General features: G+C 39.2%; 2 protein-coding genes and 1 non-coding gene across 3 annotated transcripts; 1 reads left to right on the top strand and 2 right to left on the bottom strand.

Annotated features, from left to right (window-relative positions):
* Window positions 1–1,772: 1,772 nt before the first annotated feature.
* On the top strand, window positions 1,773–2,945 carry LOC146888911 (uncharacterized; the record flags this gene model as incomplete). Its single annotated transcript, XM_085666701.1, has 2 exons — window positions 1,773–1,955; window positions 2,091–2,945. Coding segments are annotated over exons 1-2 (1,038 nt in total), but the record flags the coding sequence as incomplete, so codon positions are not given.
* Window positions 2,375–2,483, bottom strand: LOC146888912 (small nucleolar RNA R71). Its single transcript, XR_014984848.1, has one exon. It is a non-coding gene; the product is annotated as a small nucleolar RNA R71 (small nucleolar RNA).
* An 11,466-nt stretch (window positions 2,946–14,411) lies between the features above and the next one.
* LOC146888910 (elongation factor Tu, mitochondrial-like) lies at window positions 14,412–17,852 on the bottom strand. The gene is made up of 10 exons (XM_085666699.1): window positions 17,671–17,852; window positions 17,482–17,557; window positions 17,313–17,405; window positions 17,153–17,227; window positions 16,599–16,707; window positions 16,409–16,462; window positions 16,213–16,287; window positions 16,082–16,158; window positions 15,246–15,329; window positions 14,412–14,477 (listed from the first exon to the last, which is right to left on the bottom strand). Exons 1-10 carry the CDS (start codon window positions 17,850–17,852, stop codon window positions 14,412–14,414), a joined length of 891 nt encoding a protein of 296 aa, XP_085522825.1.
* Window positions 17,853–18,387: the final 535 nt, after the last annotated feature.

The raw sequence follows: 18,387 nt of genomic DNA, 5'->3' as shown, positions 1-18,387 counted from the left end.
TGATTAGCATTCTGAATCTGTCTGCCAACCCCCCTCCCCCCTGTGTTTTATTGTTGTGTTCATCTGGAAAATTGGCTTTGAATGAAAATATTGGTCGTTGGGAGACGACTTGGTTCACTTTCATGTACTGCATTTAATATGTTTTAATTTGGTGGGGTACGGCCTCTATCAAATTTGGCGCCGTTGCCGGGGACCAATCGTTTCGTTCAAAGTAAAATTTTCAGTGTGTTTGTGTTCTGTGTTTTGGTGTGTGTGTAGTTCAAGTGTGGTTGAGTTGGTATATGTTCATTGTGATGTTAATGTTGTGTTAAGTTCAGTGTCTGTTTCCATTCCTGTGTGTTTCAGTTTAGTGTAGTGAATAGTGTCGCGGCGCGCATGAATAGTGTCATTTGTAGTAGTGAATAGTGTTTGAATAGTGTCCGAATCTGGCATTTAACTTCTGGATTTTGGTTTTGCTAGCTACGGAGCTTGTTTTAACTTGAAATTTTTTTCCCCACTTCTAAGACGTTGAACTTGATAGGAAAAATAGCTAGAGCAATTGGTATGGTCTGAGTTAAGAGATTCAAAAAAATTTTGGACTGATTTTAAGTGAAACTTCAAAGGACCATAACTTTTGCTCTAGTTATCAGGTTTTTATCTTCTCCCACGCGCATGAACTAACCCCTAAACGGAATCTCTGCCGGCACACTTTAGAGCAAACCACAACCATTGACGGCCAAAAAAAGGGCCTGGAAAATCAAATTGCCGCTTGCGAAGCCGCCGTCCCGAACCAGATCGCCGCCGTCGCGAGCCACCTACGCGAACACAACCAGATCGGTGTTGCGAGCCACCTCCGCTGCGACGAAACCAGAGCCAGCAGATGTCTCGCGAAACCAGGCTGCCACGACGAACCACCACACGTTGACGAAGCCACGCGTTGCAGAACCACTGCGAATCAGATCGACGACGAGGGCACTTTCTGACGCGAAATCCCCATCACTGCGGCGCTGGCCACCACGCAGCCACCTGCGACGAAAACAGCTGCCTGGAGAAGACGCGAAACCAGACGCAAACACACCTACATTGCGAGAATTCTCCACCTCCGTTCCAAACAGAACCGCAGGCCACCGTGACAGAAATCGATGTCGATTGCGCCAATGCGACAGCCACCACGGTACCTGCAAAAGACCAGACCAGACAGACCCCCGCGAATAGTGTCATTTGTAGTAGTGAATAGTGTTTGAATAGTGTCCGAATCTGGCATTTAACTTCTGGATTTTTGTTTTGGTAGCTACGGAGCTTGTTTTAACTTGAATTTTTTTTTCCCCACTTCTAAGACGTTGAACTTGATAGGAAAAATAGCTAGAGCAATTGGTATAGTCTGAGTTAAGAGATTCAAAAAAAATTTGGACTTATTTTAAGTGAAACTTCAAAGGACCATAACTTTTGCTCTGGTTATCAGAATCACTATTATTTTATATGGATTTGGGGTAGAATTTGATTTCCTACCTTGTCATAACCGGCTTTGCCGGTTTGCAAAATCAGATTCTCCAGAAAATGCCATTTTCTACATTTCAGCAATGTTTTTTGTGATTTTTCTTCATTTTTCTTACTTTTGAAAAATTGTTAAAAATACTTGTGCTTTGAGTTTTGATCTGATTTTTTTTATGCTTCTGTTTGACCACTCAAAGGAATATCCTACCAATTTTCAAGTCATTTGAAGGTCGTTTGAGTATACTTGTAGTTATACCCTTTGTTATGCCAATATCACTACAATTAGTGCTTTTTGGTGCATGACTAGGGGAAACCCAAGTGAATTACAACCATTTGACCCTGAAATTGATAGGACATTCCACAGAGGAAGTAGGCATCTTAGGAATCCATCTTTGCATGCTGAATATTCAGTGACTTTTCCTGATTCTTCTGATTCTCATCACATTCCTGACACTCCTCATTCCTTGCATTCTGAGCATACTGTTTATTCTGAGCATTTTCATACTGATAACATGGCTCAACCTCCTCCACCTCCTCCACATCATGAGAGAACCATGAGTGAGCTCACTGTACCAGAGTTCACTTATGATAATTTATGCATACAATACCCTGAGGAGGAGGTTCCATATGTGCTGAAAACTGGTTTAATACACTTGTTGCCAAAGTTTCATGGTCTTGCAGGTGAGGACCCGTGCAAACACTTGAAGCAGTTTCATGTCGTTTGTTCCACCATGAAGCCTGCAGATGTACAAGAGGACCATGTATACTTGAAGGCTTTCCCTCATTCTTTGGAGGGTAATGCGAAAGACTGGCTGTACTACCTAGCACCCAGGTCCATCACAAGCTGGGATGACCTTAAGAGATTGTTCCTTGCCAAGTTCTTTCCTACTTCAAGGACAACAGCCATACGGAAGGAGATTTCTGGCATCAAGCAGCAATCTGGGGAGACCCTTTATGAGTACTGGGAGAGGTTCAAGAATCTCTGTTCAAGCTGTCCACACCATCAGATTTCTGAACATCTCCTTCTGCAGTATTTTCATGAAGGCTTGCACCACATGGATCGAAATATGATTGATGCCGCAAGTGGTGGTGCCCTTGGTAACATAACCCCAGCTGCAGCCAGGCAACTGATAGAAAACATGGCTTCAAATTCTCAACAATTTGGCACAAGGAGTGATGCCATAGTTGTTAGAGGTGTACATGATGTAGGGGCAGCCGAGTACACAAAGAAGTTGGAAAGTAAGATTGATGCTCTTACCTCACTTGTCAATCAACTTGCTTCCAATCAGAGAGCTCCAGCTGCAAGAGTTTGTGGCCTTTGTACATCTGTTGATCACTTTACAGACTCTTGCCCAGCGTTGCAACAACAGGCTGCTGCTGCTGCTTCTTCTTCTACACCAGTGGATACGCCTCAGGCCTATGCAGCAAATATTTTCAACAATAGGCCCCAACATCAACAACAGAACCATGATTTTTCAACAAACAGATATAATCCAGGATGGAGGAATCACCCTTATTTGAGATGGGGAAACCAGGGTAACCAGCAGCCCCAACAATTTCAAAATGTGCAACCCCCTCCACAACAAAGAGTTGCACCTGCACCACAAGCTGCTCCTGTTCCACATCTACCCACACCAGCTCCTGCTATAGCACCTGCACCTTCTTCTTCTACTTCATTGGAGGAGTTAGTCAGGATGATGACCCTTCAAAATATGCAATTTCAGCAGGAGACTAGGGCCTCAATCCAGAGTTTGACAAATCAAATGGGGCAGATGGCCACTCAGCTAAACCAGGCACAGGCTCAGAATTCTGACAAGCTTCCATCACAGACGGTGGAAAATCTGAGGAATGTGAGTGCCATTACATTAACATCTGGGAAGAACATTGAAGTTCCCACTCCTGAGCCTACACCTCCAAAGGAAGCCGACCCTGCCAAACTTCAGAGAAAGCGTGATGCTCATGCAGCTGGTCCTTCCACATCTGGTGCGACTTCTACACCTTCCACCTCTACTGCTGCACCTTCCATACCTCTTCCTTTCCCTTCAAGAGCCATTCCAAGCAAAAAGATGGAAGAGGTTGACAGGGAGATCTTGGAAACTTTTAGGAAGGTGGAGGTGAACATACCTCTGTTGGATGCCATAAAAAAAATTCCCAGATATGCAAAGTTCTTGAAGGAGCTATGCACGCACAAAAGGAGGCTAAAAGGAAACGAAAAGATCAGCATGGGCAGAAACGTGTCAGCATTGATAGGTAAATCTGTTCCTCAGATTCCTGAGAAGTGCAAGGACCCAAGTACATTTTGTGTACCTTGCATCATAGGTAACAATAAATTTGAAAATGTAATGCTTGATCTTGGTGCTTCAATAAATGTAATGCCTCTATCTATTTTTAAATCTCTTTCTCTTGGACCCTTACAACCTACAGGTGTGGTGATTCAGTTGGCAAATATAAGTGTTGCCCACCCCGCAGGTTTGGTTGATGATGTTTTGGTTCGTGTTGGTGAATTGATTTTCCCTGCTGATTTTTACATTCTTGATATGGAAGAGGGATTTTCACATGGTTCTGCACCAATCATTTTAGGCAGACCATTTTTGAAAACTGCACGAACCAAAATTGATGTCCATGCAGGTACTTTGTCCATGGAGTTTGATGATATTGTTGTGCGATTCAACATTATGGATGCCATGAAACATCCTTCTGAGGATCATTCTGTTTTTCACGTGGATATTATTGATGATGCTGTTGATGGATTGATCTCTGATTTCCACTCTTTGCATGCATTTAAACATTCATTTGTGTCTGAGTTGTCTGAATTTGCATGCATTGATGATTCTGATTCTGATTCTAATTCTGATCCTAATGATGCTGAATATGATGTGGATAATGTTGAATCTACTGAGTTTCACTCTCTGGATGTTGTACCTATTGACTTTGATGTTATACAATCAGGTTGCACTAACCATGTTACAGGAAGTACATACGCATCTGATTGTTATGCTCAGGTACAGGTTGTGGAACCCATTTCTCCCCCCCCTCTGGTTCCTGATATTCAGCCAGCATCCAGTACTCCAGAGTTGAAACCACTGCCAGACAACCTCAAGTATGTCTACTTAGAGGAGGAGGACAAACTGCCTGTCATCATTTCCACCTCCCTCACTGCTGAACAAGAGCAGAGGTTGTTGCAAGTTCTTAAGAAGCATAAGAAGGCAATTGGATGGACATTGGCTGACATCCCTAGTATTAGCCCATCAACATGCATGCACAGGATATTGTTGGAAGATGGAGCAAAGCCAGTGAGACAGCCACAGAGGTGACTCAACCCTGTCATCTCGGATGTTGTAAAGAAGGAGGTGACCAAGCTTCTACAAGCTGGGATCATCTACCCCATTTCTGACAGTCAGTGGGTTAGCCCCATCCATGTTGTTCCAAAGAAGACTGGCCTCACTGTAGTCAAGAACGAAAAAGAGGAGCTAATTCCAACAAGAGTGCAAAACAGTTGGAGGGTTTGCATTGACTACAGAAGGCTAAATCAAGAAACCAGAAAAGACCATTTCCCCCTGCCTTTTATTGATCAGATGCTTGAGCGCTTGGCAGGTAAGTCCCATTATTGCTTTCTTGATGGGTTTTCTGGTTATTTTCAAATTTGCATTGCACCTGAGGACCAAGAAAAAACCACATTCACCTGCCCCTTTGGCACTTTTGCCTATAGGAGGATGCCGTTTGGCCTATGCAATGCCCCTGGCACATTCCAGCGGTGCATGCTTAGCATTTTTAGTTATTTTCTTGAAAAATGCATAGAGGTGTTTATGGACGACTTTACTGTATATGGGTCCTCATTTGATGCATGTTTGGATAGAGTTTTAAACAGGTGCATCCAATCTAACCTTGTTCTCAATTTTGAGAAATGTCATTTCATGGTAGAACAAGGCATAGTATTGGGGCATATAATTTCAAAAAAGGGCATTGAAGTTGACCCTGCCAAGATCTCAATTATTTCACAATTGCCTTACCCCTCTTTTGTGCGAGAGGTTCGTTCTTTTCTTGGCCATGCAGGGTTTTACAGGCGCTTCATTCAAGACTTCAGTAAGAAGGCCCTCCCACTGTCTAACCTACTGCAAAAAGATGTTGACTTCATCTTTGATGAAGGATGCAAAGAGGCTTTTGATTGCCTCAAGAAGGCCTTGACCACAACTCCAATCATTCAGGCGCCCGACTGGACAGCCCCATTTGAGCTTATGTGTGATGCATCCAACTATGCATTAGGGGCTGTTCTAGCTCAAAGGATTGATAAGCAGCCGAGGGTAATCTACTACGCCTCCAGGACATTAGATGTTGCCCAAGCAAACTATACCACAACAGAAAAAGAGCTCCTTGCGGTAGTTTTTGCACTTGAAAAGTTTCGATCTTATCTGCTTGGTTCTCCTGTTGTTGTGTTTACTGACCATGCAGCTCTTAAGTACCTGTTGAAGAAGGCAGAATCAAAACCTCGACTGATAAGATGGATGCTCTGGCTCCAAGAATTTGATTTGGAGATCCGTGATAGGAGCGGAGCACAAAACCTGGTTGCAGACCACCTAAGCAGGATTGAGAGGTCTACTGATGATGCTGCTACACCGATCCAGGATGACTTTCCCGATGAAAGTTTGTTGACACTCTCTACTTCTTCCTCACCTTGGTTTGCTAACATTGTTAATTATCTTGCTGCTTCTGTTTTTCCTCCCCTAGCATCCAGAGCTCAATGTGATAAACTCAAGAGCGATGCTAGGTATTACATTTGGTATGACCCCTATCTGTGGAAAATGTGCAATGATCAGGTTACCAGGATATGCATTCCGGACCATGAGATTGACTCGGTCCTCAAATTTTGTCATTCATCTGCACCTGGTGGTCACCTTGGCACACAAAGGACACCTCGCAAGGTGCTAGATTGTGGATTTTATTGGCCCACAATCTTCAAGGATGCGTGGAGGATATGTAGCACGTGTGAGGAATGCCAACGAGCAGGAGGAGCCATTTCTTGGAGACAACATATGCCTCAACAACCCATGCTATTTTGTGAGGTGTTTGACGTCTGGGGTATAGATTTCATGGGCCCTTTCCCTGTCTCTTTTGGTTTCACTTACATCTTGCTTGCTGTTGATTATGTTTCAAAATGGGTGGAAGCCAAACCCACTAGAACTAATGATGCTCGAGTTGTTGTGGACTTTGTTAGGTCTCACATATTTTGCAGGTTTGGAGTTCCTCGAGCTATTGTTAGTGACCAAGGCACCCATTTTTGCAACAGATCCTTGGGGGTTTTGCTTCAAAAGTACGGGGTTGTGCAAAAACTTTCTACACCATATCACCCCTAAACTAATGGGCAAGCCAAGATCTCAAATAGAGAAATCAAGAGGATCTTGGAGAAGATTGTGCAGCCCAACAGGAAGGATTGGAGCAATAGACTTGAGGATGCTCTATGGGCTCACAGGACTGCTTACAAGGCACCTATAGGGATGTCTCCTTATCGGGTTGTCTTTGGTAAGCCATGCCACCTTCCAGTGGAGATAGAGCATCGAGCCTACTGGGCTGTCAAGTCATGCAACTTCTCTCTTGATCAAGCTGGGGAGGAAAGGAAGCTGCAGTTGAACGAGTTGGATGAGATCCGTTTGGAGGCATATCAGAACTCTATGTTCTACAAGGAGAAGACCAAGAGATTCCATGATAGCTCCATTGCTAGAAAGGAGTTTGTTATTGGTCAGCAAGTTTTACTGTATAACTCCAGACTTGGACTCATGGGGGGTAAGTTGAGATCAAAGTGGATTGGTCCTTTTGTTGTCACTAATGTTTATCCTTATGGTGCAGTTGAAATCAAAAGCCAGTCCACAGATAAGAGCTTCAAAGTGAATGGGCATCGTCTTAAGCCATTCCTCAGCAATCCTGCCTTGGTGGATACTGTTGTGGAGGAAACTTCCCTGCTTGACCCCACTGTTATTTCACCATGATTCAGGGAGTTTTCTTTCCTTTTCTTTCTCCTTCTTCTTTACTTTTATTGCACTTGTCCAGGTCTGTCCGTCTGTTGTTGTTTCCGTTTGTTTGTTTCATTTTTGTTAATTAGTGTTAGTTAGTGTGTTATGTTTTTGCTTTCTGTTTGGAACACTCATTTCACTCTTGGAGGATGAGTTGTTGGTTATTCTGTGAACTGTTATCCTTGCTTTGTCTTTGCATGTCAACTTGCTTTTGGAATTAGTTTACCCTGTGTAAGAATTTGAGCCACTCTCTGTTCTTTGATTGTGTGATATATGCCTCTTGAATGCTTGCACAGTGGCCTTGGCTTGACTCTTTCTGAATGCCTTTCTGATTCACATGCATGTTGGGATATGATTTAGGCAATTTTGTTCTGTGAGCCTACAACCAGATGAGCCTACCTTGAACTGTTTCCGTTGATACCCCTTTTTGAGCCTGCATACCCTTTCATTGTTTTACAGCTCATTACAAGCCCTTAGCCTGAAAAACCATGATTATTCCTACCTTAGGAAATTTTGGAGCTTTGGAATTGTTTTGGGAATGGGTGCTCAATTAAGTGTGGTCGCGCACAACAAGTGTGGTTGTGCGCGCACTTGTTGTTGGTTCTTGGAATTGCTCATTTGTACACCAAAGTGGGATTTCAAAATTGTTGTTTCTCTGCATGTTCTCTGTATAGAAAAAAGAAGAAAGAAAAAGAAAAGAAAAGAGAATAAAGAAAAGAAATAAAAAGGAGTTTGGATTTGAGCATTGTGTGAGAACCGAAGTTGGAAGTGTTGGTGTTTGGGATTACTTTCATGATTGATTGAGACTTATTACCCACTGCTCCTCTATTTCCTTGGTTGCTTAGCTACTTATCCATATGTTCCACACCTTGTCCTCAGCCCCATTACAACCTTGAAAAGTCCTTCTGATCTTGACCTGCATGTGTTTCTGGTTTGGTTGTTCGTTCTAGAGGCTTGCCAAGTCTGTTTGATGTTTGTTTTTCAAGGGTGCTTTGAGAGTAAACAGTAGCCTAGAGATTTGAGTGATACAGTGCATATTTCGTGAGGTTATGTTGCTTTCAATTCTCTCCTTAAGCTGAACTGAGTACTTGACATGTTTTGAACTGCTTGGATGATGTTCACGGATACCTTGCAACTTTGAATCCTTCTGTGTTAGATGTGTTTCCATTTGTCTGTGTCGAGTCCGTTTGTCATGTGTCTGTTTGTCTTGTGTCTTTTTGTCTCCCTTGTTATGTTTGTGATGTCCTTGCTTTGCTTTACTCTTTAATTTTGCCCAGGAGTGCAAAAGGGTAAGTGTGGTCGATTTTGATGAGTCATTATTTTCTTCTATTCCACTAGCCTTTGTGCACCCATTAGACAGTTGATTAGTGCTTAATTGTTCATCATTAGAGTGTTTTTCATCTGTTGGGCTTTATTGGGCCATTGTTCCGAATTTGGACTAATTTCACATTATTTGGCCTAATTTTTGTTTTTAATTATTTTTAGGTATTTGGGTGACGCAATTTTGGAGCTTGGACATTAATATTTAGTTGAAGAAACTTTCCACATCATTGCCACATCATTTCCATGTCATTTCCACGTCAGCAAAGTCAATGGGTCAACATTTGAGGCCCATAGTGGCATTTTTGTAATTCTGCGGCTTATAATGGCAGTTTTGTAATTCTGAGTGGCATGGGTGATATGACCACGAATTAGGTCTGCATGAGAAGAAGGCAGCCGCTCATTCATCTTCAACCTCTCTTCAAAATCTCCATTTTCGTTCTCCAAGCTTCCATGGACGTCCCCCTTGCGGTTTTTCACGTTTTTGGCTCATTTTTACCGTTTTTATGCATATTTGACAGCACCCATTGAGGGTTTTACGTTTGGAATTCGTTTTCTTGGTTGGGCAGTTCGGTTTGTGGATTTTATTGACTTGGAACAATATCCATTCATGGGGTTTTCGCATTTATATATGATAACACTGTTTTGCATTCCATTTAAGCTTTGAAATCTCAATTTTTGCTCTTAAATTGCGTTTTCAGATTTGAAGGGTTCTTGGTTCTTGGTTCTTGGTTCTGATTTTTGTGATTTCAGTTTTGAAGTGTTTAATTACTCATTTCCATGTCTAGCTAAATTCGTGTATTGACTCCTTGATGAAAAATGCAATGAAGCTTTGAGGTTGTGCTTGTTTTGTGAAATCTGCCATGTTTTTGTTCTGAATTCGTGGAATGCATGTGGTGAATCTGTCAATGCTTAATTTACAGAGTAATTGCATGTGTTTTGTTTAAGATACGTTCATGCTTAATGTATGTAGCTTGGCTGTCACGAATTTAAGGATGTGTGCATTGCTTAATTGCATAATGAAGCTAGATTGTAATTTTCGCTTAGTGAATTATTATCTAGTGGATTGAGACAAGGCAGGGTTGGTGTTAATTTGGTGGCCTATGATAAGTGAAATTGCGTTTGAATCAGGGATGTCAATACGGTTTTAGTCACTGTAGCATTTAAATTAATCTATTGATTAGCATTCTGAATTTGTCTGCCAACCCCCCTCCCTCATGTGTTTTATTGTTGTGTTCATCTGGAAAATTGGCTTTGAATGAAAATATTGGTCGTTGGGAGACGACTTGGTTCACTTTCATGTACTGCATTTAATATGTTTTAATTTGGTGGGGTACGGCCTCTATCAGCAACCCACCGTCGACGAGAACGCAACTTCAAGAAAGGGTTCAGTCTTCTTCATCGTGATTTGGCCGTGCTCAATGAAGAAGAAGGGTTTGAAATCCAAGCGAGAGACGAAAGGTTAAAGAAATTGGGGATTTAGGGTTCTTTGAAACCCTTGAGAATCAGATTTGGGGATTATCTTGATTAGGGCTGCCAACGTTTGGTGACTTCAAATTCGAAATAGACAACCTAAAAAATACGTTGTTTTTTGGTTGATTCTAAACAAAGCATTCATTCATCTACGATCACAGAACCAATGCAGTCTCTCAAGTCACACCATGCTGTTTCATCTTCTCTTTTCAATCAATTCTCTTATCAGTCTATGACATTCTTCCTCTCTTTCTCAACCAAAAGCCGTTGCCTACACTTCAACAAAACCACTTCAATAATTGATTACCTGAATTCCGACTTGCAGTGCTCCAGAACCCAATCCCTTTATGTCTCCAAACGTGTTTCAGGGTGCTGATTCCGTCAAAACCCCTTATCAGTGCTCACTTTCTTCAAATTAATAGGCTTTTCCCAAAGCCAGATTCTCTCCCTGATTCGTCAAAGACCCCAGATACTGTTTACAAACGTTGAGAAAATCTTGAGACCCAAAATTCAGCTATTTCAGATGTCTGGATTCCAGGGTTACGAGTTATGCAGCTTCATTTCAAAGAATCCCTCCATTTTGACTCATAGCTTGAAGAAAACATTGGTCCCCTCAGTTGAAGCTATTAGGAAAATTGTCTACGACCAGAAAGATTTTATTCTTGTCTTGCACAGATGTGGCTGGATACCCCCAAAGTACAAAAGAATTATGGAGAATGTCGTCTTCTTGGAGAGTTGTGGCATTCTTGGGACTCATCTTTCATTGCTACTCAAACTTCATCCAAGGCTTTTCGTTGCACAGCGGTCTACTATTGAAAACAATGTTTCTCGAGCTGTAGACTTGGGTTTCCGTGAAAATTCAAGAATGTTTGTCCATGCAATTCATACATTAAGTTGTTTGAGCGATAAAACATTTGAGAGAAAGTTGAAACTAATTAATTGTTTTGGTTTTTCGAAGGATGAGGGCCTGCAAATGTTCAAGAGAACCCCGACTTTGTTTAGAACATTAGAGAAGAAGTTGAAAGTTGGAATGAAATTCTTCTTGCATACAGTTAAGCTGCCCAAGTCAGTCCTTATTCACCAGCCTAAGATTTTAATGTACAGCATGGAGGATCGCGTGCTTCCTCGATATAAAGTCTTCCAACTGTTGAAATCAAAAAATCTCTGCAAGAAAGTCCCCAGTTATATTCATGTGTTGTGCTTGTCTGAGGAGATGTTCTTGGACAAGTATATATCACAGTTCAGAGAAAATGCAGAGGAGTTATTAGTAGCATACAAGGGTCATTATCTGGAGGCATAACCATACCTTCAATTCTGTTTTTTCACTCTTCCACAGGGTTCTAATACTGAAATTATTTAGATAGTGTTGTGCATAACCATGGAATGTCTCATTGTAGTAATGAAGATGGCTCGTTTATTGTATCTGTTTATTGATTATGCATCTTTCTTTCCCATGGTAATTTGGTGGTCATAAGAACCTTGGAAGATCCACACGAAAATAAGCAATCCACTTTGACTGCTCCTTTAAAGAGGTATGCAGAGTATACTTTTCTTGATCTTGTTGACTTGTTCCCCAGCTGGGATATGCTCCAATGTTGAATTGTAAAATTAGCCTGTATTCATCTTCCAGCACCCTTGTTTAGCTTTTAAATCGCTGAGCATTAATTAGACTGTTTCTATGTTGTGAATTATGTAAGTTAATTTGATTAGTCAAATTTGTATGTGCCTCAGTAGGATTGATATCGAGTTTCCTTTTACTCCCTTCCACCTTCTACTATTAAGAGAGAAAAAATCAAGAAGAACGTGGGTTGCATTAGTAAATCTTAGGTGGTACTTGAAAGTTGAAACCATTGAGACATTATTATGCTGCTTTATTGTCAACGTTTAAGACTGCTTTTTTTTAATGGCTTTTCAATGAGGGACTAAAGGTATGCATCACTGCTTTCACTTGTTTATCACTGGAATATATTTGGTAGTATTTGAACTAAGCTAAAAAATGCCAAAATATAATCCCTTCAACTGCAGCTGCAACAAATCTTCTTACAATCTCTTTCCCTTACAAGATGGACCATTCTTTGCTGTGACAGTTTCATCTTGTCACCTTGCAGTGGCCCTCCAGCCCCGTCTTATGATTTCCTGACTCAACAGCTAAACCTGAAAACAATCAAAGAAGAGTTCATATTTTGTATATTAATTCTGATGCATTATCTTTGAAGGTCCGTCTCATGATATTTTGTATCACTCTTCTGCAGGGTTGTTATATTATAATAGATAAATATTACAAGAGACAACATATGTGTATAAGGACACACATTAAAAGAAATAATTATCTATTTATTTTAAAAATCAAATAATTTTAAAAATCAAATAATTTTAAAAATAATCTTTAGAAATACATACCGTGGGTTAAATCGATTCAATATAGAATTCGAGCATTTTAGAGATTTGTATGAAGATTTTAAATTTAAAAAACTAATAATACTATTTAAGAACTAAAATAATAATTTATTAGATATTAAAGGTTAGAGTTGAAATATATTTTTATTTTTACGGTAAATCAGTTTAATAATAAATCAAATGAATAAAATAATTATTCAGAGAAGTAATACTTTAAACATAATATATTCTTTAATAATTTATTAAATGACCAACTAATTATAAATTCTAAAATTATAAATTTAATATAATAATAAAACAAAAAAAAAATATTACTTCTCTAAATATAGGGAGCCCATTAACTATAATACAGTAACATTCGCAAGAAATTTTTTTTCTTCTAGTCTCTAAAATACGCCATTTCAAAGTATAGTTTATTGTTAACTCTACTTGGTTACATAGTGAACTAATTTTCAAGTCTTTTATTAATGGTGGTAAATTCAAAACCCCATTACCATTATGAAAAAGCAGATAAGTTCTTGCATGTGATTGTTAGGTGTAATAAAGTAGTTTCGAACCTTAGTGTAGTCAAAGTTCTCTCTAATAACAACCGTCCCACCTTAAAAAAACACTTACGGGAATCATAAAAGCTGGTCCAGTATTTTGAATTTGAGTCAAAATAACTGGTTCTAGAAGTGTCAAGTTTGGTACATAATGGTTTGTTTTCTAAAAGATGGTGGTAGTGACATAAATCAACGGTGGAACCGGGAAGAGTAAATGGTATAAGAAAGAAGAAATCTTTGGCGTGAGTTGAAAATTAGAACTTTGTTTCTTTCGAGCTGCATGACTTGGACTCGCTTTCCCCCCCTCTCTTTCTGTCTTTTGTGAAAGAACATGACAACGTTAAACTATCTATTAACTGAGATAAATGTGGAAGCAATACTCAACCAGCAACGTTAGATTGAGATAAATTTAACTACGGTTGATACACTACACCATGAACATGCAAAAATAAAATTCCAGAAACATATTCGTTTTAATGTTTGGTATGGTAGGAGCCACTTACATTCTGGCTCTCTGATCGTAATTTAAAATTCAACAAGTGCGATGAGTTGTTTAATTTCCACATAAAGACACACGAATAATAATTACCCATAACCACATAAGCATCTTATATATATGGGAATGACGTGATTCTTGCAAGCTGCAACTGAAACTTTTGTTTATTTCGCCAATTCTGAAGAAGGGTCCTCTTGGAATCTGATACCATCTAGCTGCTCCATGGAAAACTCTCATGTTTGTGAGGGTGGGAGAGGAAGATACTGATTTTTGATGAAAGAGATAAATGTTTATGTTTATTTTTTTTGCTTTTTATTATGATAATAACAGATAATTAAAACAGCAGTATACAATACTAACCATAGAATTATCAAGTACTTAAAGAAAATCTCTTCCTTTTATTTTATTTCCTTGAGAAGATTAGGACTAAGCCGTCAACTTTGGCCATGGTTCAATGTTACTGTATATACATCAGTACTTCGTTGTTTTGGAGTTTGACACCATTATATTCCGTGGAAAATTAGAAAAAGCTCTTCTTAATCGCTGTTCAGAATCTTAACTGGATAGCTCCTACGAAAAACAATTAGTCCTCATACACATACCTATTCAAAACATGTCACTATTTCTTTCTTATTTTAGTTCATAATCTTCCATTTACACCCTCATAACACACTATAAAACAAGTTACACCAACTCAACTTATAATCATTTGAGCTTAACCAAGTTTGTCGAGAAACCATATACCTTGCATCGAACACTTTTCAAACCAACCTGCACCATGGAACAGGAACTCATCAAGTTCAAAGGTTCATGGAAAGGCAACAAGAGTTGTTTCAAGTGAAGCTGGATATGATCCAAGGATGAGGTGGCGTGCTGCTAATCCAGCAGTAGAGACCACACGCGCTTGGAAGGGACAACATGGTCGTGCGGCGAACTCAGATAACACCTCACTTGATAACGATGAAACTTTCAACAGTTTCATTCGACGTGCCAAGGGTAAACTTAGAAACGTGTCCCACATCGGTCGGGAGCAGAGCAACGTTACACCTGTACCACTACGAGATGATGACGAGGCTAATGCTAGGGATAACCTAAACGACCAGTTTTCAAATTTTATCAAGAGTTCAAAGAAGAAGTTGAGAAGTACATCAAGCATGAGGAAGCATGGTTCCTTCAACAGACGGTGACCATTGATAAACCAGGGAACCTCAAAGAGAGTGATTTGACATGTGGGTCCATCCAATATTCTGTTATATATACTGCATGAAAATAAGATCCTAAGCCATGCAAGCATTATTATACTTTACATTTTTTTCTATTTCAAGCACAGTAAATGTGAAATGTTTATTTGGGGGGAATAATTTCGACTGGTTTATTGTTTGTTTGTAAGAAATTAATATACATTGATGTTTTGTCTTTAATGAAAGGTTTCTGATTAATCTGTAGTGTTTTTATTGAAAGAATAATTAATATCAGTTTATTAACAGGAAGGATCAGAGGGCAGCTATATATAGGAAATGACTCAATGAACATACATACCTGCATTAGACCCAACACCTCTACTTCTTCACCGACTTTAATGACGCCTTGTTCAACACGGCCAGTGGCAACTGTTCCACGTCCCTTCATCACAAATGAAAAATATAAAGCAGCTGAAATGATGGAAACCATTGCCCCCATATTTATTTATGTCCATACAATCCAATATATGTAATGAAACAAATGCAGATTTTGAGAGAACTAAGTGTTGAAAATAGAAATTTTGATATTCTCTTTAAGGGAAAAAAAAACAATTATATGAGACAACAGTTTTTAAAGCACTATGTTAAGATTTAAATTACCACTGCGTCATATCATTACAAAGAGCAAGGTCGTAACAAATGCTACCTCCTTTCCTTTTTTATTCTTCAAAAACCCTAGACCGAATTAAGAATTTGAAATTTAAGATTTTGAAATTTTATCCTTCACCTAACTAGAGATTTAGAAGAACAAGAAAGAATTTGTTAAAGTGACCACAGTTACAAAGATGACCGGTATTATAAACATCTATTCCACATATGCTCCAGTGTTCATAATCCCATCTGCTTATGATGTTAAGCACATCAATAATTGTTGTAGTTTGAGTGAACTGAAGGAGCATATAAGGAATTTAAAGCAATTTTAACGTAAACAGAATAGTAATAAATAGTACTTCTTAAACAGTGTCGTTACCTAAACGGTGTTTATACTGGAGCAGATGGAAAGTGATAGAACATGATAAAAACACAAGACTTACATTACAAATTGTAACAATTTTATAACTGAGGCCATCTTTACTTGAATGAATCTGCTTTCTTCAAAAATTAACCCAAAAAATAAAGTTCAGGTCCTTTTACCTGAATTGAGAACACATCTTCAATTGGCATTAGGAAGGGCTTGTCAAGTTGGCGAACAGGGTCAGGAATGTATGCATCTACAACATCCATTAATTTTAGAATGGCCTATCTTCCAATCCCGTCATTTGTACCCTGTAAAGCAGACAACGCTGAACCTCTAATGCTCGGGATTTCATCCCCAGGGAACTTGTAGAAGCTCAGTAGCTCTGCAAAAAACATTATCATAAAAACACATTTTAGCAAACACAAAGATTACAGAAACTTAAGCAGGTTTATTCATTTTCTGAGCATGGACAAGAGAAGAGAAGCCTTAGAGAAACACCCTACCACGTAACTCCATTTCTACAAGCTCTAACAACTCTGGATCATCAACAGCATCAACTTTATTTAGAAAGCAAACAAGAGATGGCACACCAACATGCATAATACATTTAAAGATAAAATATGTCAATCTAGAAGTAAGGAGAAAGGTGTAGACGTTCTAGGTATATATATACAAACCACATCAGTAGAATACCTACTTGGCGAGCAAGAAGAATGTGCTCCTTGGTTTGAGGCATTGGTTCATCAGGTGCAGATACAACAAGTATACCACCATCCATCTGGGCAGCTCCCGTAATCATATTCTGAAAAAAAAAAACAGACAATTATAAAGCATACAGTGAAAAAGAATTAATTTCTTATTTAAACTAAATAAAACCATTAGATAAACCATCTAGTAAGTACATCAAGGCAAGCTGGAATGCTAAACCCACCAGCATTCATGGAAAATAGGAATCTGACAAATGCAGCTGTTGCCAATATACAGTGTAATCAATACCTATAAAATATATTTTGTTACAAACTAATCTACTTCCAAATTCCTAGCATAAATTTTCCATCTCATTTTGAAAAGAAGGTCAGGCTACACAAGCACCAAAATATGCTAAATTCCACAATTAACTATTATACAAGGTAAAATTGCTTAAATTTGTTCGCCACAACTTAGCCACCCAGCTTCCGTTAGGCAATTGATAACTCCAATAAAAAAAAAACATTCTTAGAGAAACTAAACCAAATTCGAAAGCTTACTTTAACATAATCCGCGTGTCCAGGGCAGTCCACATGCGCATAACGTCGTTTTGCAGTCTCATACTCCACATGAGCCTGAAAACCGAAATATAGAGCAAGCATACATATCAACAGAAAACAACACAATCGATTGCAAGACCAAAAGAGTGCGATTCCATACCGTTGCAATGGTGATTCCTCTCTTCTTCTCTTCAGGAGCCTTGTCAATTTCATCAAAGGCCACAGCCTTAGCCTTCCCTTCATCCGCAAGCACCTGATCAAACCTAATTGAGTAATAAACACCAAAACATCCACCTCAACACACATTTAAACAAAGAGTGAATCAAGACCTTGGTGATTGCCGCAGTTAGCGTGGTCTTCCCATGATCCACGTGTCCAATAGTTCCGACATTAACGTGAGGCTTCCTGCAAAGTCAAACAATAAAATGAACAAAACAAGTAAAAGACATACTAATAACGATTAATGTTACTTGTATATTTTAAATTTTGCGACGAAAAAGAGAAAGCGAGAGTGTTACGTTCTGGTGAAAGTTGCCATGGATCTCCACCATGGATTGGAATTGAAAGAATATAAGGCGGTGGAGGTGGAGTCACTGGGAGTAGAGAGAGGAGAACGAGATACGGAAGAGTGGATTTGAGAGGCTAAGGGGAAGAGGCGGCGAGAAGTGGAAGAGGAGTGTCTGAGAAGAAGAATGGCCATTGAAGAAGTGATGAGGAGAATGAAAAGCCCTAACTATGGAGTGCAGAGGCGAGGGTTTTAGGAGAAGGAAGACAAAAGCGAAGAGCAGTGAGTGCGAAGAGCGAGGGTTTTAGAATGGGCGCCCGACACCGACCCGTCATATTCGTGCGGCCCAATTCGAGCACTCTCATAATGTTTCGGAGCACATACATACTTCTTTTTTTTCTGTTACAAATGTTTTTTTCTTCTTGCTCCGACAGAAAATATTTGAAGTGATTTTTATCTTATTGACTTAATTTAAAGTTTTAGATAAATGAATTAATTCGTGTCTGGTTTAACTTATTTAGTTAAATGGTATCTTTTGGTAAAATTTAGGTATATTTTATGAGAAATAATTCTGTTCGAGGTAGAAAAAATTATATATTAGGACAGGGTTATTCTGGTTCAAAAACTGACCATTTTTCTCTTTATTTTATTTTTTTTATGAAAATGCATTAACTTGTGATAAGTATAAATAAAATGAATAAATAAATTAAAAGATAATTTATGTAATATA

The sequence above is a fragment of the Vigna unguiculata genome, chromosome 1 (genome assembly GCF_037176805.1).
Source record: "Vigna unguiculata cultivar grain cowpea cultivar isolate G323 ecotype 2 chromosome 1, ASM3717680v1, whole genome shotgun sequence".
In the NCBI taxonomy this organism is placed as follows: Eukaryota; Viridiplantae; Streptophyta; class Magnoliopsida; order Fabales; family Fabaceae; genus Vigna; species Vigna unguiculata.
Note: the sequence above shows the minus strand (reverse complement) of the source record. Positions and strands in the feature narration are given on the sequence as shown.